This window comes from Tursiops truncatus, chromosome 1, assembly GCF_011762595.2.
Source record: "Tursiops truncatus isolate mTurTru1 chromosome 1, mTurTru1.mat.Y, whole genome shotgun sequence".
NCBI classification, from domain to species: domain Eukaryota; kingdom Metazoa; phylum Chordata; class Mammalia; order Artiodactyla; family Delphinidae; genus Tursiops; species Tursiops truncatus.
The window spans coordinates 154,384,609-154,407,424 of NC_047034.1; the positions used below are offsets into that span (position 1 = coordinate 154,384,609).

At 47.3% G+C, this 22,816-nt stretch overlaps 1 protein-coding gene across 1 annotated transcript in view; it reads left to right on the plus strand.

The window, feature by feature from the left end:
* The first annotated feature begins 1,832 nt into the window (after nt 1-1,832).
* GRIK3 (glutamate ionotropic receptor kainate type subunit 3) overlaps nt 1,833-22,816 on the plus strand; it is a 107,496-nt gene continuing 86,512 nt past the window's right edge. Inside the window, exons 1-2 of the mRNA XM_073803606.1 lie at nt 1,833-1,851; nt 13,838-14,014. Of these exons, the coding sequence (XP_073659707.1) occupies nt 1,833-1,851; nt 13,838-14,014 (196 nt within the window). The remainder of the gene's footprint in view (nt 1,852-13,837; nt 14,015-22,816) is intronic.

A 22,816-nucleotide genomic window follows, 5' to 3' on the forward strand; every position in this document is an offset into this window, starting at 1 on the left:
GATCTTGTTTAACTTCTACTTTCCCAAACATATGGAAGACTTCAGCCTCCCTACACGCTGATGGTAGTTTCCCAGCGTTGCTGAAACAGCAATGACACCATTTTCCCTCCAGTCAAAACAGAGGTGCCCATTCTCGGTTCTACCCAAGGCAGCTTAGTAGATGGAGTCGGAACCCGGACAGGGAGAGAAGAGGAAGCGACAGGACACGTCTGCGGAGCAGGAGAGAGGAATCTACTGCTGCTGGCTGAGGAACCCCGGCTCCCTCAGCTGGGGTGGTCCAGGCACCACGGGGCTGCAGCATGGGCGTCCCTAGTGAATAGGGAGTTCTGGAAGGGACCAGAGGGGTGCCAAGGTCAGCTGGGCTGTACTGCCTAATTCCAGGAGGCCAGTGCAAAATCACAAGCTGAGACCCCAGAGGAGGTCAGGGTATGTGAGCAGAAAGTGGACTTCGAGAGATGTGGGCTGCATTTGTGTTGGTTTTTTTCTTTAATGGGGGGCAGGCCTGCAGGATGGGTGGGCCGAGGGCAGACAACCATACTGATATTTTCAGCATCTTGAAGTCCTGTCTTTAAGAGCTCCCACCTGGGAGAGGTGTGCCCAGGAGGCCCACCTGGGAGAGCTCATCCCAGAGTCAGGAGCCATGGGGGAGGGGGTGGGGGGGCGGGGCCTGCAGGTCAACTTTGTGTTGCGGCCTAATCAAAACAACACGTGTTTTGCTCCACCAGACCCCCTTCTGTCATTCCAGCAGCATTGTCAGAGAAGAAACAAAACAGAGAAGTGGAGGTTGATTCTATAATTAGTGCACTTTCTTCACTGTTCATTCAGGATCTCCAGAGATCAATTAGCTTGCTTTTAAGCTAAAAGGCATCTGAATAAGTATTTAACCTGCATAGCAATTGATATTTAAAACAGATGAGGATGGGATTAATAATGCAGAACTGGGCTGGCTCCTTCCTCCGCTAATTTCCCAGGTTCTACTCCCCCTGCCCCTGCCCCTTGCCTCTGCCCACACCGCATCCCAGTGGCCTTAGACTGGCCTCCTGGCCTCCTCAGGGCAGGGCTGTGGGCAGGCAGGCTGGTGCCGAGGGAGGGCTATCTTCCAGATGCTGACACCACTGTGGAGCGGGGCCCCGGGTTCGCAGAGGAGCTTCGGTTAGGGCTGCTTTGAGGGTCCACCCCCAGCCAGAATCAGGTCCTTTCTCTACAGCCATCCAGCCATGTCACCAGGCACATGGCACCCTATCTACCCCTGCAAGGGGCAGGGGCCTGGAAGGTTGCCTACTGAGGGCACGCCAACCTCAGCTTCCTCCTCTAGTAAGAGCCGATCACGGCCAGAGATGGGGAGACGTAGGAGCTTGCAAACTGCAGGACCTGGGTACCCGCCCTGCTGGGCGTCTTCATGGCAGGTGGTCTGGAGGACACTTGTGTGCTTTTTGCTTTGTCATTTAAGTAGCAAAGTCCTGAACAGGAATTAGCTTTTAAAAGCAAGTAGTGTGTGTGTGTGTGTGTGTGTGTGTGTGTGTGTACAGGCACGCACTCACGTACTTATGGACGTATTTATTTAATAAACATGTCTCAGCATCCTCTCTGTGCTAGTGTTAGACACTGGAGCGGGAAAGAGATGCCAGGGCTACTAAGGTATGTCTCCACCCTCCAGATGCCCACAGCCTAACAGGGAGGGAGTGGGGGACATGACACGTGACACAGGTGAGGGTGGGTACAGAGGATGAATTTGGAGCTTAGGGAAGGTGTCTTAGTTGGGAGCTCCCCAAAGCGGATCCTGCAAAAAGTTAGGGTGCGAGTAGTTTACCTGGGAGACGATTCCAGGAAGTATGGCGCTGGAGCAGGAAAGTGAGATGGGGAAGGAGGAAAGCCAGCGAAGGTGTGTCCGCAGGTGGCTTGTGCCGTGGGTAACTGGGGCTCAGCCCCGCTGGGGCCCTTTGAACAACTGGGTAGATCGTGTCTCGGAATTGCACCTTTGAGGGGCGAGGAAGCCGGGGTTCATCCGCCTGCTCCCTGCCTCCTCAGCTGAGGCTCTGCTGAGCTCAGCTCCTTGGTTGTTGTGTTCTGTCCCTCGCTCACCACAGCTGCACCATCGCCAGCGAATTCCGAGGGGGGCAGAGGAAATGTCTGCAGGCAGCCCCTGGCGGGGCATGGGGGAGGGAGGAGGACACAAGGACAGTGTTTGCTACACAAGGCTCAGAAGAGAAATATGGAAGCCAGCTTTGGAAGGAGGAAACAGAAGGAAAGGCGATCCAGGCAGAAGGGGAGCACACTCGAAAGCACAGAGGAACGAAGGGGAGGGTGACAAGTACAGTGTGAGTGGAGGATGTCCTGCGTGGAGGAGGTCAGGCTGGCCCGGGAAGGGCCTCGAATGCCAGGCTTATGGCTGGCCTTTCTGCTGTGGGCAGGTGTGCATGGGGGTGGGCTGTGTGACGGCTCTGCCCATCAAGGAGGTGGGACAGCCCCACCAGGGACTCGAGATTCAGGGTCTTCTTTCCTTTGGCCCCTCCGGCAAGGGCGCTCACTGCCCCTGGGCCGCTGCTCTTCCACCTGATGACAGCCCATCGGTCATCAGGGTCTCCGGGCAGCACGGGAGCCTCCAGCCATCCTCCCGACATGGTGGATTCTGCAATATATTTGCGGTACACGGACCTCTCACTGCTGTGGCCTCTCCCGTTGCGGAGCACAGGCTCTGGACGCGCAGGCTCAGCAGCCATGGTTCATGGGCCCAGCCGCTCCGCGGCACGTGGGATCTTCCCGGACCGGGGCACGAACCCATGTCCCCTGCATCGGCAGGCGGACTCTCAACCACTGCGCCACCAGGGAAGCCCGGATTCTGCACTATTTGACTTGAGCGTCCCTGAGTTGTACAGACAAAGCTCCGCATATCATCAGATCAATTAAAACGACTGCCACCAGGCTCCAGGACTCCATCAGGAGGCCTCCCTTGGGGCCCTCTGGGATTGCAATCCTCTCCTCAGATCTGTTCTTTCTCCGCATACCCCCATTTAATTTAAAGCCCCCCAGCTTCCCTGTCACTACAAAATTGTAACTTCTTGCCCTCATGAGGGCTTACAATGTGCCTTAGATGATTTATGCCATTTAAGCCTCAAAATAGAGCTATGTTGTAAGTGCGACTAATATCCCTGTTTTCAGATTACCAAACAGAGGCACAGGGCAGGGAAGGGATTTGCCCAAGTTTGCACAGCTGGGAAATGGCGGGGTCAATTCCAATTCAGGCAGCCTGACTGTGGAGTCCACAGGCTTGACTGCACTCCCATTCTGGTCCAGACTCCAGGGTCTTCTTTGATGCTCCCTCTCGCAGGCCCCCACCTCCCTCCTTCATCTCATCACAGATCAGTCCTAGAGAAGCAAACCCAGCAGCTCCCCTCCTGCCTGGCCCCTGCTTCACTCCCTCCCCACTGGCCCTAGCCCAAGCCCTCATCCTCAAGAACCTACCCACGGCCATTCTCTCCCTCGCCGGTGCCATGTTCCTTCCACAGCTCAGCGCGGAGCAGGGCAGATGCTGCCTTATCCACGGAGACATCCATGACTCCGTCTTCTCCCTCTTCTCCACCTTTCCAGACATTCTGATCCCAGGGAGAGTTTTCACCCATAGCGATTTTATGTGTGGCCCCTTCTCTCATTTCCTCTTCCGAGCTGTGAGCTCCCGAAGGCCTGGGAGTATGCCTGATCTCTTTCTGACTCATCTAGTGTTCAGCATGGTTCCTTGTTCATGGTTGTAGCCTGTAAACTGCTTGGGGAATGAATGAATGAACGAACGAATCAACAAACCCAGGGTGGGGGAGACACACAGCCTCCTTGTCTCCTCTCCCTCGCCCAGGACCTCAGAAAGCCTGTGCTTGGCACTTTTCCACTGGGCACTGCTTACCTTCTGTAAACCACCTATTATGCCCAGTGGGGGAAGTCAGCCAGTGTGTCCCCTCATCTCCTTCTGCTGAGACCAGGGCACAGAGAGGCCCAGAAGCAAGACCCCAGGCACTGCCGAGGCCCTGAAGAGCTGGCTAAGGGGCAGTAGAAAGCAGAACCTGGTTCTTCCGACCCACGGGCTACAGAGAGCCGCAGGGGCCCTGGCAGGGAGAAGAGAGAACGCTGAACGCTGATCGCTGATCGGAACAGACAGGGAGGCGGCCGGGAAGAGGCTGTAGCAACAATCTCACTGATTAGCGTCTCAATCTCTACGACACCTTGGAAACCTCAGAAAAAGAACAAAGCAGACTGGAAAAGAAAGAACAGACTTAGGCCCCAGAGGTCTGACGGTGCCTGGGCCTGGTGCTGGGAACGTGAATGTCTCCTGGGACTTGGCTGCCAGACGGACAGGTGGCGGCATGTTGCAGGCTCGGCCGGAGTCTGCCAGGCTCACTGCAGTTGGGGCTGGGCTGGCTGGGCTGCTTTTGCAAGGGCCAAATGCAAGAGCACAAAGTTGTTCAAGAGAAAGGAACATCTCAGGACTCCAGACCAGCCCTAGACAGTCACGAGGTCATGGGCTTAATCAGGGGACTGTCTTCTGCTTGCATCTGCCCTGGGCCCTGTGCGCTGGAGGGTCTCTAGGGCCACTTGCCCAGAGGGAGTGTGTGTTGGGACAGCAGGGGCTGTGGGCGGTGCCTCCTTGCTCTTCATGATGAGACGTGGCAGGACAGCTCCGCATATTTGAGGTCACAGGCCACCATAGGTCATCTGGGAGGCAGGGCAATGCCACCGCTTGGGCACATGTCCAGAGACAGAAAAAGCAATCTCAAAGATAAGGGTGTTTGGCTTCCCTGGTGGCGCAGTGGTTGAGAGTCCGCCTGCCAATGCAGGGGACACGGGTTCGTGCCCCGGTCCGGGAGGATCCCACATGCCATGGAGCGGCTGGGCCCGTGATCCATGGCCGCTGAGCCTGCGCGTCTGGAGCCTGTGCTCCGCAACGGGAGAGGCCACAACAGTGAGAGGCCCGCGTACCGCAAAAAAAATAAAAATAAAAATAAGGGTGTTTATGCTTAGGGCAGTCAGAATGTTTCTCGAAACATATGACAACATGTCACTGTAGAAGGAGCAAGAAGGAAGTCGGTTCCGGTTGGCACAGCTAGTTCGAGCGTTCCTCCCCCACCCCCGGCCTTGCGTTTCGCTGTCTGTAGATGAGGTTAGTTCTGAGCAGTGGTTTTCATGCTGCGCCTGGTGGAGCCCTGGGGGTTACAGAGCCTTCTCGGGAACTGTGGCATCCAGTCTTTAAGAGTCCAGATGATGGAAATGGGCTTGGGCAGTGGTGTGCTGGTAATCACACTCTCCAGGGGGGAAAAAAAAAAAAAGCTCTCATTTGTAGCACCTGCTTATTTCTGTGGTGTAAACATTCTCGTTGTGGCTGCTTTCAAGCTGCCAATGGTTTAGTAACTCACTTTCACAACTCCTAAAAAGTTAACAGTTGACACTAACAAGCTGGCTTTGGTTGCAGAAGAGAATTTACCACACAGTAGTTTTCACAACCCCTTTAACCTCCCTGGGCCTCCGTTTTTTCTTGTGTAAAATGGGGCAATAATCATTTCTGTCTAATGGGGTTGTACAGGTTCTTGTAATAAATGCAGCAGGTAGAACGCATTCAGCATCATCCCCAGCACATAATCAGTCTTGTTATGGTTATTATTATTATTGTTATTTGTTTTACCCATTCGGCTTACACTTAAGATTTTGTTGGCAGAAAATGATCCAACTGCACCTGTGCTCCACCCCTGCTAACATCTTCTGGGACCCATCACACAGCGCGCACGCACACAGACACACACACACACACACACACACACACACACAATCCTATTTCCTCAGCAGCCCTGGCGTCTCTGCTCCATTTTATTAAAGCAGAAAGCAGTGACAATTATTTTCATAATGAACTAGCTCTTCAAATTAATGCCAATTACGCTATGCAATCATGATTAAGATTATGCATTAATCAACGGTGCCAACCTACTTATTAGCCTCTTTAAATAATGATCATGAGGAATGTATGGGAAGGAAGAGAATAGAGAGGAGCCAGTTGAATGGGGGAGCTGCTTCGAAGCGGTGCGGGGTGCTCTTTCCAGAAGCCAAGACCCAAAGCAGCCTTTCTTCCATGGGGCGGAGCCTGAATTAGAACCCCAGCCCATCAGACACTGAGCTTCCAAAGCTCCCTGATCTATAGAGCCCCCTGCAAAAAAGAGAAAGGGGGCAAGAGGACCCAGAAGGGAGAGGGTAGGGGAACCCTCAAAGGTTTTTCAGTGGATGAGGTTTGGTGCTGCCCTTCCCTTCCTCCAAAAGAACTGAAAGGTAAGTGTGGTTGATACTCTCCCTGAAGCAACGTCACCTCTATCTTAGGTCAGGTTCCCCAGATGCAGAGCCTGAGTCAAGGATTCAGATACCTGGGGTCGATAGCAGGGAAGAGCGCTCTTTAGGAAAACCCTGTCGGGGAGTGAGCAAAGCAGGATAGGGAAGGGGACAGGGATGGACCAAGATGCAGCCTTGGGTAAGATCTGGTCTTCGTCTGATGCAGGGTGGGGCTGTTGGGAGGGGCTGTGGAGCATACCTGCACCACAGAGTTATACCCACCCTAAGGCAAGGGGACCACCCTTTTGAGTCCCAGTATCATTCAGTCATGGGCTACACACTGCCCCAATGGGAAGAAGTGAGAATAGTTCTCTAGAGAGAAAGGCAGCCTGTGAATGGAACCAAGACTCAAACCCATGTCTGCTACGTCCAGAACCCACTCTCTGAACCTCTGCACTGTGTCTAAATATCTGCTGCCTGGGTGTCCCAATACGTTCAAATTTGGGCCATCATCTTGCCCTTAATGTTCAAGTAAAATGACCCATCCTTGCCTGTGTTTGGGGGATAGAGATGGGGGAACAGCCTCTCCCCAGCAACATCTCTGAGATGCCCCAGGGCTTCTGGTTTCTGCTAATCACCTCTTGTTCCAACTTCCTTCTCTGCTGAGTTTTTCATCCCCTCTCATCCCACCTCCTGCACCTCTTGTCCTCTTTCTACCCTGATTCGCCCTATGCTGGACTCTGCCCACCTCCCTTCACTGTCCCCAAAGAACACAAGCTGGGGTAAGTTTTCTGTGACCAACTTTACCAAATGATGGGGCTCCTGTAAGGAGGGAGATGACAGCACACACAGATCAGGCTAACTGGGCACTAAGAACCAGACATCACTGTGTTACCATGACCCTTCCTGCCGTGGCCTCACCCGCCTTTGGTCCTGGGCTACATTGTCCTCTTCTTTCTCTCTTTTTGGGCCCACTTCCTGTCTATTCCCTTTCTCCTGGGCCATTCTCTCCAATCCTCCCCACACAAAAATTCAACATCCCATCTTTGTTTCTTTTGCACAGCAATTCAGTACCATCATCGTCTTATCTTCTCCATCCAGGCCCTAAGGTGCTTTTCCCTCTGAGATAAAGGCTTCCCTTCCCCCGGAAGAGGTCATAGACCACAGCCCACTGGCCAAATCCAGCTCACCACCTGTTTTTGTAAATAAAACTTCATTGAAACATAGCCACATCCATTGTTTACATATGCTGCTTTCATGCTACAATGGAAGAGTCCATTAGACCTTCTGGCCCGCAAAGCCAAAAATATTAACTACCTGCTCCTTTACAGAAAATGTTTGTCAACCCCTGCCCTAGAACGTAGAAGCTCAGAATTCGTTTTGTTTTTAGCATTGTTTCACTCCTACTTTAATAACTGCCCGTTACTAAGTCCTCACCATGTCCATGCGTTTAGCTGCATTGTGTTCTTTCTTCCACGCAACAATCAACCCTTGGAAGTGTGTACCCCATTTTGCAGATGGAGAAACTGAGTCTCAGAGAGAGTAACTTCCTTCAGTGGGTAGAGCCAGGGTTTGGACTGAGGCCTGACTGTCTCTGGAACCTGAGTTGGGAACAGCTGATTACCGTACATGCTGGTTATGGTCATCTATGGTCATCTGTTTATTGTCAGCTGAGTTCTCCTTAAGAGCAGAGGCCCAGGACTGACTTCTCTTATCCCAGCACCCAGTGACAAGTGGGCAGAGACCGGTGGGTATTCATGGGACTGAATTGTGTATCCTCTGGGCTTGGGTCTCAGTGGCTTGAGACCCCCTCTCTCTTCTCCTCCCCACCTGCCAAGGTCTGAGAGGCAAGCAAGGATGTGTGAAGCCCTAGGAAATGGCCCATTGTCCCATGACCGTTGATCCTCATCTGGGATGGGGCTCTCTAATGACTAGATTTCTCCTCAGCCTTTCTTGGAAGAAGTTTTTTTGATGTTTACATTTTAAAATATTAAAAATAATATTCATTGTAAATAATATGGAAAAATCAAGAAACTACAAAGAGCAAGATTAAAAGTATCCATAAACCTCTTCTTCCCAGAGAACCTCACTGGTACCATGGTATAAATCCTTCCAGCCTTTTTTCTGTAAATATAGTTATGTGCTTTTTATTTGATAAATAGGTTTCATACTGTAATATTATTTTGTTGCCTTTGGGGGTGGGCATTTCCTGTATCATTAAGTATGTTTTAAGAGCGTTTTTTAAAAGCTTTTTTCCTTATTACCAAAGCTCCGTGCAGAACATTTGGGGGGGAAAGCACTAAGCAAAAGCAATCCATTATCTTTTTACTTTATAGAAAGAACCTCTGTTAACATTTTGGTGTACGCCCTTCTGGTATGTCCTTTTTGATTTTAATTGGAATTGCATTAAATTTGTAAATTAATTTGAGGAGAGCTGACATCTTTACAATACTGAGCCTTCCCTTCCAGGAGAAAGTTATGTCTCTCCATTTATTCAAGTCTTCTTTTATGTCCCCCAGTAAAGGTTTGTAGTTTTCTTGATAAAGGAATAGCACATTTATTGTAAAGTATCTTATTCTTTTGTTGTTGCTTTTGTGAATAGGGTCTCTTTTTCCCCTTGTAATTCCTCACTGTTTATTGCTGATTTAGAGGAAGGCTGTACATTTTTCTATATATGTTTTATATGCTGGTCCCCTGATGAGCTTCCTGTTTACTTTCTACTAGGTTTTGATATGATTCTCTTGAGTTTTTAAGAGAATGGTATTAAGCATCTGCAAATAATGTGTCTTTTCTCTGACTGCATGACCACGATTTATTTTTGCCTTATATACTATGATTTTAAAGACTGTTTTATTATGGAGGACGTCTGTCATATATACTTAGGGAGAATGGTATAATGAATCCCTGTGTACCCACCACCTGGCCCCAGCAATCAGTGACCCATGGCCTTTCCTGTCCTATCTGCATTCCCTTCACATCCACCCCTCCCATATTATTCTGAAGCAAATCCCGGACACCGTATCCTGCCATCCAACACCCTGACTGTTAATGCCTGCAAGTTGTTCTTCCATATGGATGCGTTTTAATATATTGAGTAATCTGCTTTTGAACATCAAGTTGTTTCTATTTTTTTCAATATTATTTCAAGATACTATTTCAAGAATATCCTTATACATAAATGTTTATGTTACTCTAACTTTTTCTAAATTTGTATCCATAGAAATGGAATTACTGGATCTTATGGTATTTTGATCCCTTATTTTCCTTTAAACACATACACACAATCCCATGATGGCTTTTCTGATTAGAAATATAACACATGCTCCCTGCAGAACTTTTTGAAAATACAGAAAAAGCACAAGGAAGGGAATTCAAATCACCCGTAATCCTCCCACTCAGAGAGACCCCCTCTTAACATTTGGGGATGCAGTCTGCTCGTCGTTTTACAGATGTGCTCAGCATGTCTCTGCATCCCCACACAGACTCACATGCATGCACACTATATGTTACAAACTGTAAGCCTGCTGGAATACCCACGGGGGTGGGAGGGCAGCAGATTTATTTGTTTACTTTTTTAAATAGTCACAGTTTTTTTAAAACAATTTAAAACAATTGAACAACCCGGATACCCATCAACTGGTGGTGAATGGGTAAATAAAATGTGGTACATCCATAGAAAGTAATACTATTTAACCATAAAAAGAAATGATGTACTGCTACGTGCTGCAACATAGATGAGCCCCAGAAGCATTATGCTCAGTGAAAGAAGTCAGATGCAGAAGACCACACACTGCATGATTCCATTTAAATGAAATGCCTGGAAAAGACAAATCTCTAGAAACAGAAAGTAAATGAGTGGTTGTCTGAGGCCAGAGGTAGTGGGTGAAAACAATGATTGACTGTAAGTGGGCACCAGGGATCTTACTGGGGTGATGGAAATGTTCAGTAGCTGCATTGTGGTGATGGCCACACAATTTAGTAAATTTGCTAAAAATCATTGTACACTTAAAACGGTGAATTTTGTGAAATTTCTTCATGTAAATAATACCACAATTAAGTTGATTTTTTTTTAAGAATAGAGGTTTATTTTGGGAAAATAAGCAGAAAGAACAAAATAAGAAATCTATTACATAGGACTGTACACTTGTGTTGTTTTGAAATGCCTCCTCTTGTCAATGATATGAATCCCTCCTCATCTTCCTTCTATTCTTCCTCTTCTAACGTGGGGTCACACTGCATCTCCTGCTTTACAACTTTTGTTTTTCACTTAAAAATATATAATGGGTCTTCCCTGGTGGCGCAGTGGTTGAGAGTCCGCCTGCCAATGCAGGGGACACGGGTTCGTGCCCTGGTCTGGGAAGATCCCACATGCCGCGGAGCGGCTGGGCCTGTGAGCCATGGCCGCTGAGCCTGCGCGTCCGGAGCCTGTGCTCCGCAACGGGAGAGGCCACAACAGTGAGAGGCCCGCGTACCGCAAAAAAAAAAAAAAAGTATATATATATATATATATATATATATCATGGATACTTCCCAATCATTACATGTTTGCTCTTATCTGGGAATATATAACAAATTGCAAATTGCCATTTATTTACTGTTTCTCTGGGGTTGAGCATCTCTAGATCTGCCTCCTCACACATGATCTGTGTGCCCATCGTTGGAATCAATTCCTAGAAACCAGAGATGTGAGTTCAATATGTGAGCATTTTTAAGGCTTTTGATACATTTCTAAAGGCCATCAAGGAAGGAGGGTGTCCCGGTTCCCACTTCTACCAACAGTTAAGCCAATGATTGTTTCCAAGCGCCCTCGGCAAAGCTGGGACAGGCAAAAATGGTATTTCACTGTTGGTTTAAACTGAGTTTATTTGACTATTAGAGTGGATGCACATTTCTTCATATGTGTTAATAGCTCCTTTGTATTATTTTTTTTTTCTTTTGTGAAACGCCCATCCTTGCCCTTTGTACGTTTTTGTATTGGAGGATTTGTCTTTTTTAAGGGTCTAAGTGCTTTTTATAAAATAAGAACATCAACCTTTATACTGCCATATATGTTACCTATATTATTTCTAGGTTTGTTGTTTGCTATTTAATTCTGTTTATGAAAATTTTGAAATTGACACATTTTATATTATTTCTGTGGAGTTATAAATCTTTCTCCTATGGTTTCTGACTATTGGAATGTCCAGGAAGGCCTCCTGCACCTCAATATTGTAAAATATTCTCCTATATTGTCTTTTTAGGTAGTTTTGTAGAGTTATTTGCCCCCCTTCCTTCCCTTACTTTCTTGCTATTTAATCTTTGCTCCATCTGGAACTTTTTTTTTTCTTTTGATATATAGCTTAAGATTGGAATCTAAATTAAATTTCTCCCAAATAATTGAATAATTGTCTCAGCACAATTAATGAATAATTCATCTTCTACCTTCTGATTGGAAATAGCCATCTTTATCATGTCTTAAATACTTATCTCTACTTGAATCTTTTTCTGGGGGCTTTTATCTCGTTCCATTGGCCTAACTGTGTTCTCATATACCATTAGGACATGGTTTTAAGTATTTTGGCTTTATGATATATTTTAAAACTGGCAGTGCAAACCATCTCTCGTCTCTTTTTAGGCTGTCTTCTGTTTAATCTTCCAGATGTATTTTAGAGTCATTTTGTCAAGTTAAAAAATATATATATACACACACACACATACACACACACACACACACATATTCTTCTATGATTCTGACTGGAATTACATTAAGCTGAAAAAGTAATTTGGAGAAAAACTGACACCTCTACCCTTGACCCTACCTACCCAGGAACATGACATGCCTCCTCGTTTAAATCTATTTTTATGTCTCTCACTTAAGGTTTTTTGTCATTTTTAATATTGGAGTTGGTTCATGATTAGTTATTTACTATTTTGTTGATATTGTAAAGGAAATCCTTTTGCCATTAAGTTTTTACTTGTTGCTGATTTAAAGAAACACTTAATTTGTGCTAACTGGTCATTGAACTTGAGTCTCCTACTAGTTCTTACTAGTTTTCATGTTTAGGGATTATTATAAGAGATTTTAGGAAGGCATTTATATCACTGGCAAATAAGAATTTTTTTCTTTCCAAAGGATGTGCCTCTAACTTCTTTTTCCCTCTTATTTCATTGGTTGATGGTGTGGTGTGACTCTACACACCTCCTCTTTTTCTTTCCTTTAATGAGAATGCCTCTAGCGTTTCACCATTAGGGATATTAAAGGCCAATTTCAGCTGAAGGTGCTTCAAGGAAGTATCTCTTCTAGAGCTAGATTATTAAGCATTCTTTTTTTTTAACATCTTTATTGGAGTATAATTGCTTTACAATGTTGTGTTAGTTTCTGCTGTATAACAAAGTGAATCAGCTATACATATACATATATCCCCATATCCCCTCCCTCTTGTGTCTCCCTCCCACCCTCCCTATCCCACCCCTTTATGTGATCACATAGCACCGAGCTGATCTCCCTGTGCTATGTGGCTGCTTCCCACTAGCTATCTGTTTTACATTTGGTAGTGTATGTATGTCCATGCCACTCTCTCACTTCGTCCCAGCTTACCCTTCCCCCTCCCCATGTCCTCAAGTCCATTCTCTACGTCTGCTTCTTTATTTCTATCCTGCTCCTAGGTTCTTCATAACCTTTTTTTTTTTTTTTTTTTTTTTTAGATTCCATATATATGTGTTAGCATACAGTATTTGTTTTTCTCTTTCTGACTTACTTCACTCTGTATGACAGACTCTGGGTCCATCCACCTCACTACAAATAACTCAATTTCATTTCTTTTTATGGCTGAGTGATATTCCACTGTATATATATGCCACATCTTCTTTATCCATTCATCTGTCAATGGACACTTAGTTTGCTTCCATGTCCTGGCTATTGTAAATAGTGCTGCAATGAACATTGTGGTACATGACTCTTTTTGAATTATGGTTTTCTCAGGGTATATGCCCAGTAGTGGGATTGCTGGGTCGTATGGTAGTTCTATTTTTAGTTTTTTAAGGAACCTCCATACTGTTCTCCATAGTGGCTGTATCAATTTACATTCCCACCAAATTTTATCAAATGCCTTCCTGTATTTTGTGAGTTGATCATATCTTTTTCCCTTTGAACTGTTGATGTGATGGAATGATATTCATAGATGTCTTTATACTGAACCACGCTTATACTCCTGGAATACAACTCTGTGGTCATGGCATGTTATCCTTGTAATAATATTCTGGTAGATTCTACTTGCCAGCACTGTATTGAGAATTTTCATAGCAATATTCATAAGTTGGTCATTTTATCTGGGCTCTGTTTGTCAGTCTCTGTTATTAGGAATTTGCTAGCTAAGAGAAATGAACTCGGAGGATTTTCATATTTCTTATGCTCCAACACAATTTCTATGTATGGGAGTAATCTGGCATATTATTGAACATTTGGGGGAAGAATCTTGCCCATAAAACCGTCTGAACCAAGCGTCTTTCTTGGCAGCCCTCCTCCTTCCCCAGCACACACAATTTTACCCATCTCTCGCAGGAGGAATCTTTGAGTATGCAGACGGCCCCAACGCCCAGATCATGAACGCCGAGGAGCATGCCTTTCGATTTTCTGCCAACATCATCAACAGAAACAGGACACTGCTGCCCAACACAACCTTGACCTACGACATCCAGAGGATTCACTTCCACGACAGCTTCGAGGCCACCAAGAAGGGTGAGTGGGCCGCCCCCACTGCTCTTTCTGGCCTTGGGAGGGATAAGGCTGTGTTTGCTGTCCAAGGTCCTTAAAATGTGCCAAAGCTCTGGTTGGGTTTGGGGCCTAGAGCCTTTTCTGCATGGTTTCAGGACCGGCCTCTGGCGCGGTTCGCTTAGGCCGTGTCATGTCTCAGGGGCGGCAGTTTGTCCATCAGGAGTTTCCAGGCCACAGGCAAAGGCCATGAGGGAATGAGGGGGCCTTGGGAAGGGGTGGGGTATGAGAGGTGGGCTCCTGAGATGGGTAAGGAGGCCAGCCCAGGTCTCCAAAGCCTCTGAACCAAAGCCAGCACTTTCAAACTTAGTTTTTCTTTCATTGAAATCCTGCCCAGTATATCAGTATTTAAAATATATATAAAACAGATTATGTAGAAGTTCAAATATGCAACACTTACTTGCCATAAAAAGACTTACTAAAAACAAAAACAGTTGCTGCTATGGGTACAACAATTTGACCCCAGCTGTGGATGACACTTGAAGTCTGACATTGGCCTCAGCATTCAGTACGTTTCCATATTTTTTTTTTTGGCTGCATAATAACAAGAAAACCATAATTCACAAAAATAACTGTAGTAAATCCAATCATAGTTTTCCCCATACCTGAATTTTAAGAAATCAAAAATAAAATATTGGGCTGTGTTCTTTCGCATTAATGACGCATTTACAATAAACTCCAATGACTGCACAGAAGGGACTGAAGAACTTTATTCTAAGATCCTCACTAAAAAAACAAGGTAACTTGTCGACACCTGAATGAGCTAGCAGGTTCCAATGTGGCATATAGCACGTTTGAGTATACCAGTATGCTCTTTTTTCGCTGTCTTTAAAAATATCATTCATATATATGTGTAATTGGAATTTAACTTAAAGTCTTAGATAACTCTGGAAATAACTTCCAGAGAACCCTAGAGTTCCATGGAACTCTATTAAAAAAACCCCTCAGACCTAAGGAATCTCATTCCCAGGGTCATCCTTCCTATCGTATGCTATCGTAGCCCCTTGCTTCTCTTCTTCAAGGCCCTTATCACAATTTGTAATTAAATAATTGTGTGTATTTAATGTCTTTCTCCTCCTCGCCAACACAGCTGAGAGGAAGGCTCCTTCTTCTTAACTGATATAGCCCTGGCACCTAAAAGACTGGTCTATATTAAGTGTTCAATGAAATGACCATTGAATGAATCAATGAATGAGTAGTGTGAGAATGGGGCATGAGGGGCTGAGCATCATTGCCCGGAATCCTTGTCAGCTGAGATGACAGCATTATCCATGCATCTTGGGGAGAAAGGCCCATCCACAAGATCCCCTTGGTCTTTCTAAGGGGTTCCCAGTGGCTAATCAAGGTGTCCTGGGCTCTCAGGTACAGACCTGCCAAGGTGCTGCCTGCTGCCATCTCTGTTTCCCAAAACCCCATTGTGGGTAAACACCTCAGTATAGAAAGGCAGAGTAGCACGGGCTTGGAGCCAGACATCCTGGAGCTGCACCCTGTCCATTCTGATATTAGTTGTGTGACCTTGCACAAAACACCCAGTGCCTCAGCTTTTTTTTCGTCTACAGAATAGGCACACCTCTGTGAAGTGCTTAGGACAGTGCCTGGCACATATGAAATACCATTGGCCTTGTTCTTATTACATTGGCTGCCTTGCTCTCCACTCCCTGAGCCATCAGGTCAGGGGCCTCACACCTTCAGGCGCTCTCCCACTGCTGGTCCCTGCCTCGCCCGCCCTGCTTCTCCTTGCCTGGTGTGCTGAAGGTCGAGGGTTTCCTGGCATTGAACACAGCTGTCACTGACATTTTAGAGGCCGCTGCCTCAGGGCCAAGCTGCACAGAAACTAGAGGCACCCCACCCTGTTAGCCTTGCAGAGTGGTCCTTCGCCCACCACTCCATCCCTCCTCTCCCCGTGCTGACGTGCACTCCTCCCTGCCCACATCCTCCTAGCTCTTGGCCAACATGCACTGCGGCCAGCACCGTGTGGTCAGGGCTCCATCTCCCTGCTGAGAGACCATGCTGGCACCCTCTGCCCAGCCTTGTCCAGCTAGAAAATGACTGACCTCAATCAAAACTCACTGCTCAGTGAAAAGGTCAAGACACAGAACAAATGCCCGGAGACGGAACAGAGAGGCCCGCATGGACACCAGCCCGCTAAGGGCTGGGTTGTGTCTTCTGTCCCTTTTGTCTAAAATTCACTAAAGGAATAGATGACTCTTGAGCGGTGCACGTGCCACTCAGCACAGGGACCTTCCCCGGCGGTGAGCCCGGGACAGGGCTTCAGAGCCTGCTGAGACACTTCCTCCAGCAGGGGCTCACAATCCCACACTATGTGGAGACCCGAGACGGAAACACTCAGCTCCGGAAGTCCAGCCAGATGGGTCCAAGTGACCAAAGCCACAGCCCCTCCCCATCCTACAGCAGGTGACATGCCTTGTTTGTTGGAGGGCCTACCTAGTCCAGCACTGACGTGACCCTCCAGCCACATCTGTGCCACTGGCTCCCTCAGCTCTGGGTTCTAGCCATCCCTGCCATCCTCAGGTGCCATGCTTCCTCCCACCTCAGGGCTTTTGCACATGCTGTTCCCTCTGCTTATAATTCCCTTTCCCCATCCCACCTCTTTGTCTAAAGAACTCCTCCTCTCAGCCTTCTGGTCCTCAGGGGAGCCCTCCGCAAGTCTCTGGACAAGGTCAGGTCTCCCTGCTTCCATCTTATAACACCCTGGACCTTTTTTTCACACCCCTGACCCCTGGTGGTGTGGGTGTGGGTGTGGGCGTGTGGGTATAATTATGTGATTATCGTCCATGTCTTCCGCTAGATTGCACGTCCCTTTGCCTCCTCACCACCGTACTGTAGAATCATGGTTCTGACTGCTGGTACCATATACCAGTTTTGCCTGTTTTGGAACTTTACACGAGTAGAATACCAATGTGTACTTTCTGAGTCTTGCCTCTTTCACCCTACAGTAGATCTGTGAGATTCATCTATATTGTGGGATGTAACAGTAGTCTCTTGTTCTTCATTGTCGTGTAGTGTTCCGTTATATGAATAGACCACCGTTTTAAAAAATCAAATTTACTGTTGAGCATCTGAGTTGTTTCCATTTAAGGCCACAGAGTCGTTCTGCTATGAACATTCTCATCGATGTCTTTTGGCGCACAAACGCGCACGTTTTTCGTTGGATACATACCCAGGAGTGGAAATGTGAGGTCATCCAATGTGCATATGTTCAGCCTAACAGTTTTGCAAAGTTGCTGTACCAGTTGGCACTCCCCCCGGTCATGCAAGACGGTGGTAGCTGCTCCACATCGTTGCTAACTCGTGGTAAAGTCCGTTTTATTTTCGGTGGTTTATGTGGTGGCTGTCTCACTGTGGTTTTATTTTGTATTTCCCTGATGACCAGAGATGTTGAGCATCTTTTCAGATACTGAGAGATCATTTGGAGCTTCCCTTCCTTGGAGGGCCTTTTGGAGGCTTTCAACCACTTTTGCAAATTGAGTTGCTTGTCATTTTCATATTGATTTGTGTGAGTCTTTTATATATTCTGGCTATGTGTCCTTTGCTGGATATACGTATTGCATATATCTGTTACAGATGAGCATGCCTTTTCACTCTCTTGGCAGTATCTTTTGAGGAGCAAACGTTTTCATTTAAAGGAGTCCAATTTATCAATATTTTCCATGATGACTATTGCCTTTTGTGTTCTGTTTTTGTCTATCCTAAGGTCATGAAGATATTCTCTTACGTTCTCTTCTGGAAGCTCTATTGTTTTATCTTTCATAGTTAACTCTATGATCTATCTCAGATTGATTTTCTGGGTCGGGTGGGAGGTAGGAGGTGCGGTTTATTTTTTCTACACAATGCTGGTGGGAATGAAAACTGGTTCAACTTCTCGGGAGAACTGTTTGGAAGTATCTACTAAAGTGAAATGTATGTCTGGAAGGTTGTTCCTAGCCACTTTCTTGATAATAGCCAAAAGTTGGAAATAAATGAAAGGTCCGTCAGCAGAAGAATGGATAGGTGGGGCGTACAGTTATACAATGGAATTGAATCAGCAATAAAAACAGAACCAGCTCTTGCTATGCACACCATCACAGATGAGGCTCACAGACATGTTTTTGAGTGAATGAACAGTGATCACCTCTGGAAGAGGGATATGAACTGGAAAGGGGAAGACAGAACCTTCTTAGGTGTTGGAAATGTGCTGTGTTTTGATCTAAGTAGTAGTTACATGAGTTCAGTTATATGTAAAAATTCATAAAATTCTGTGCTTAAAATTAATGCACTTTACTGAATTGTATTATATCTCAATAAAACAATGTAAGTGGCTCCTCTCCACTGTCACTCTCCCTTAATGTCCTTTTGATAATACACCTAAGACAGACCCCTCCTGTGGTGAGAAGCACCCCTGTCTGACCCTGGAGGCATTTCTGCTGTTGGATTATGCTGCCCATTGGGGACCCTCCATCCCTCGGGGAACCCCGTGTTCTGTGATCTTTATTTTTTCTTTTGATCTTTGGTTTTTAAAAATGTATTCCTCGGGAGCATCATTAGGACTCTTCCAGAGGGGTGAGCTTGGGCCTCATTCTAATTAACCCAATGAGATTCATTTTCCCTAGGCAGAGGTTCTCATCACAGCTGGATCCAGCCACCGTGGGCCATGTGGGTTGAGGGCATGCAGAGGCCTGACACCACCTGCCCTGCCAGCTCTGGTTGAATTAGTCCTTTCCTCCACATGAGGCCCAGGAGGCCTTTCCCCATTAACAGGGACTTTCACTTATTGTCTTTAGTTTTAAATGTTTTGTGGAAAATTAAAAGATCAGTGACTGCCAGGCTGTGCCCGAGCCAACAACCCAGAGAACGTCTGTGTTTTCTTCCAAGCCTGACCGGAGTGGGGCTGGAATCGACCCAGCCCTCCCCAGGCTCCTCTGCCTCCATTTATTCTCTGGGCTGCTCAATTCCTTTTAAGACACAAATTGATCGGGATAATTTTTGCTATAACTACAATTGCCATGCAAAGGGGGTATGGGGGGGGGGAGCTGCATTCAGGCTGTAGACTCCTGCAATGACTGTGAACCACTGAGTTACTATAAAATGACCAGAAAATGGATTCAAAACTGAAGCCACAAATAATGTAATTACCACTGTGTGTGCTCAGGGCTGCCAGAACAAGAGTTGGCTGCTGCCCTGGAAACATCTGGAGATAAAGCTGCCGCGGCGGCTGCTGCTCTAACCCTACCCTGGTCCCTTTGGGGCAGCGATGTTCTTCCAGGCTGGAAGCTCCTCAGAGGGTGGAAGGAACATGGGAGGGATAGGAAAAGGGATGTGGAGAGAGGCCATGGAGAAGAAGTAGGTGAAGGGCAGGACTGATGCCTCCTGCCGCCCAGCAGTGAGATCTAATCATTGCATCTCTGGGAGAATTTTAACCTAGTGTGGTCTTTATGATCATATCCCACTGTCGTCACCACTATCAAAACCAATGCAGTGTCACCACAGTTACTGTTATCACTGTCAGCCATGGTATCACCTCCACTCTTCACATCAACACCACTGTCATCACCCCTCCTATCATCATCAGAATCACTGCAGTGACAGCAACATCTTCATCATCACCAACCTCATCAATACCAGCACATCATCACCACCATTCCTGCTATCCTCATCCCTGTTACAGTCATGACATTAACATCATCATGACCAATCCTGTCAACACCATCAAAATTGTTACCAACCCCATTCACATCCTTGCCAACATCACCATCACTGTCATAGCATCAGCATCTTCATCATCACCTCTCATCACCACCAACATCATCACCACCATTACTGTCATCACCATCAACATTGTCATCACCTCCTTCTCATCAGCACTTACATCACCGTCATCGTTCCTACCGTCATCATCACCATTACTGTCGTGACATTGACATATTTATCATCATGAGTCTCCTCACCACCATCCCACCATTGTTATAACATCATCACTTTCCACCCTCACCAGTGCCATCACCATGATCATCAACAGCCTCGCAATATGGTCTTCACCGTCAGGACCGTCACAGCTATCATTACAGTTACCTTCATCATCATCACAATCGATGTCAAAATCAAAATCACCTCCTTCAAGATCCCTCTTACAATCCTCTGCATCATCATAATTTGTGGTGGGTCCACTCTCGGTCAAACAGGATCCCCAGACCCTGGGCCTGAGCAGCGGGCATGACCTAAGCAGCTGGGCTGGGTGAGGATGGAGGTGGCAGGGCAGCATTTGTCTGCCTGCTTCAGGGTATGGATCAAAGCAGAAAATGCAAAAGACAGGTTCTTGGAGGGGGTAGTGGGAGGGAATGAGACGCAGAAGTTATTCAACCAAGTCATCAATCAGAAGGTCCTAGAAGGAAAAGAAAAAGAGTAGAGACAGTAGATAGTAGACTGGAAACCAGGGACATCAGAGGACCGCTAGGAGGTTCAAAACAGAAAGAGGAGGTAGAGCATGAGAGACACCTACAGATTTCACAGGGTGCCTGCATCTTCAGGTTTGGGCAAGAGGGAGTGACCAGGCCTGGATGGCTGTCCCGTACTATCATCATCTCTTCCGTATTGGTGTCCAGTCTCTATGGCTACAAAATGCTCAGGGAGCACCTGCTCGTAAGGGGACGAGTGGTCAGAGAGACATTCAGTAAACCCAGAGAACAGAAGAACAACATGAATGGGCAGTGAGAGTATAGGTCAGGGCATGGCCTCCTTGGGGCACAGGCCCTGAAAAGGAGAACTGTCCCCAAATTGGACCATTTACCAACAAACCTAGAGTTCCAATTTTGGAAGCATTTATTATCTCTGGGGTTCATGTCACACACAGTCACACAGAGTGCTGTCACTCTAGGGTGACAATAGCAGGGACGAAACAGTGCTTCCCAGACTTGATCTCCAGTCCCACCACTGTAGGAGCACCAGGAAGGCACCATGTGCCCCATTGTATGTCCTCTCTTGCACTTGGCATTGGCCATGAGGAATCCTGGTCACACAGGAGATGCCCTCTGTGCTGGGCCTGCTTCCTTCCACACATGGCTGTGCTGTCCCGTGTTCCAGGGGCTTCCATCAGACTCCTGGCAGTAACTAGCCTACCCCCCAGAGTGCTCTTTCACCCAGACCATAAGTGGCATTCTCTGATGTTCTTGGGGGAAGTACAAATTTCAGGAGAAATAACTAAATTATACAATATCTCCTATTCCTAGGAGGCAGTAAGGGAGGAGAGGTGGATGTCAGTGGAGAGGAAGAATACCCTGAAGACCATACATTATGACCGATTCAAACCACCCTGTATCTTTGGATCCCGTAGCCCAGGCAAGAGGGGCTCTTTCCCAGGGCCTGTGCTTTGGAGGGGCTTCCCGAACCCTCCCCTGGTTGATGTCTCCTCTGAGTACAAGGGGTCAGTCAGACCAAGGGGACTTGCCCACCAGGAGCCTGTGCCCTGCCCTTCTAGTCTTTGCTCCAAGTATCTAGAACCCTGAATTTCCTGCCCACTTGGCTCTGTGCCCATCTCTAGGCCTGCACGAGCCTCTGCCCTGGCCTGTCCTCTGGAGGGAGAACCACACTCCCATGGTCACACTCCTAGGCCCTATGTAGGGGTGACCAAGAGACAGCTGTTTGCAAGGAGTGTGGACAGTGGGGTGTCCGCATGGAAAGTTCAAGGCCCTTTATGGTTCAGGGTGGAACCAGTGGTCAAAGAGGAGGGGGCAGTGTAGAGGCTGGTGCCTTGTCTCCCCACATCACTGAGTAGGAGAAGTCTCCGTTCTCACCTGACTTTACAGGTTGTTAGGAAGGCGTATTTGCCAAGGTAGGAGAAAAGCGCATGTTTTATATAACAGTTTGTTAGCTTGACTTAAAAACATTTAAATCTTTAGCCACTTGGTATGTGGACCTCTCTTTGTTCTTTGGCCCTGGGCCTTGCAAATCTTAGGGGTGAGCCTGAGCCCAGTAGGTCATTCCCAGAGGCTCTTGAGGCAGCCAGGATGTGTCTGAATCCACTGTGTGTCCATGTCTTGCCTCCTCCTACATGCATCATATGTTCATATGTGTGCACATGGTGTCATTCCCATGGCCACAGGCTGGTGGGTGTACTGATGCTCCACTGATGGTTGCAAGTGACAGAAAGCCAAATCCTAACTTGCTTAAGCAAACAGAGAATATATTGGTCCATGTAACCAAAGTCCAGGGTTCCACTTGATCATGGGTCTCACATTTCTTTCTCTCTCTTAGCTCTTCTGTCCCCCACACTGACTCCATTCACACGCAAGCACTGTGCTTTTTCTGTGAGCACAGAGGGCTATTCCACCTCCACATCTTACCTCCTCCCAGGTCCAGTTATAGCAGGAAGTTCCCCCTTTTCAGTGGGAGGTCTCATGCCATCCCATTGGCTCCAACTGGTCACATGACCATCCTCCAAACCAATGTCTGTGGCCTGGGGGCGGTGAGCGAGCAGTCGGCTGGGGTCTGGGTCCCTAGCACTACCCCTCCGGGATTGGAAGTGGGAAAGGCAGTGGAGCCCAAAGGAAAACTAGAGACAGTTGCCAGAGAAAGGGCAGTGGCTCCTGGGGAGCCCCTGACTGCCCCTGAGAGGTCCCACTTTATGGATCTTTTAGACACAATCCCTGCAAGCCTATGCCCCGCTTTGAGGCCCAGCTGCCCTCGTTTCTGCTCATTTCACGCGCTGCTGTGCCCGCTGATGCTTGCCCTTCCCAGAAGCATCTGCAGTCTGACCTGCCTGAGGCCTTGGGCCTC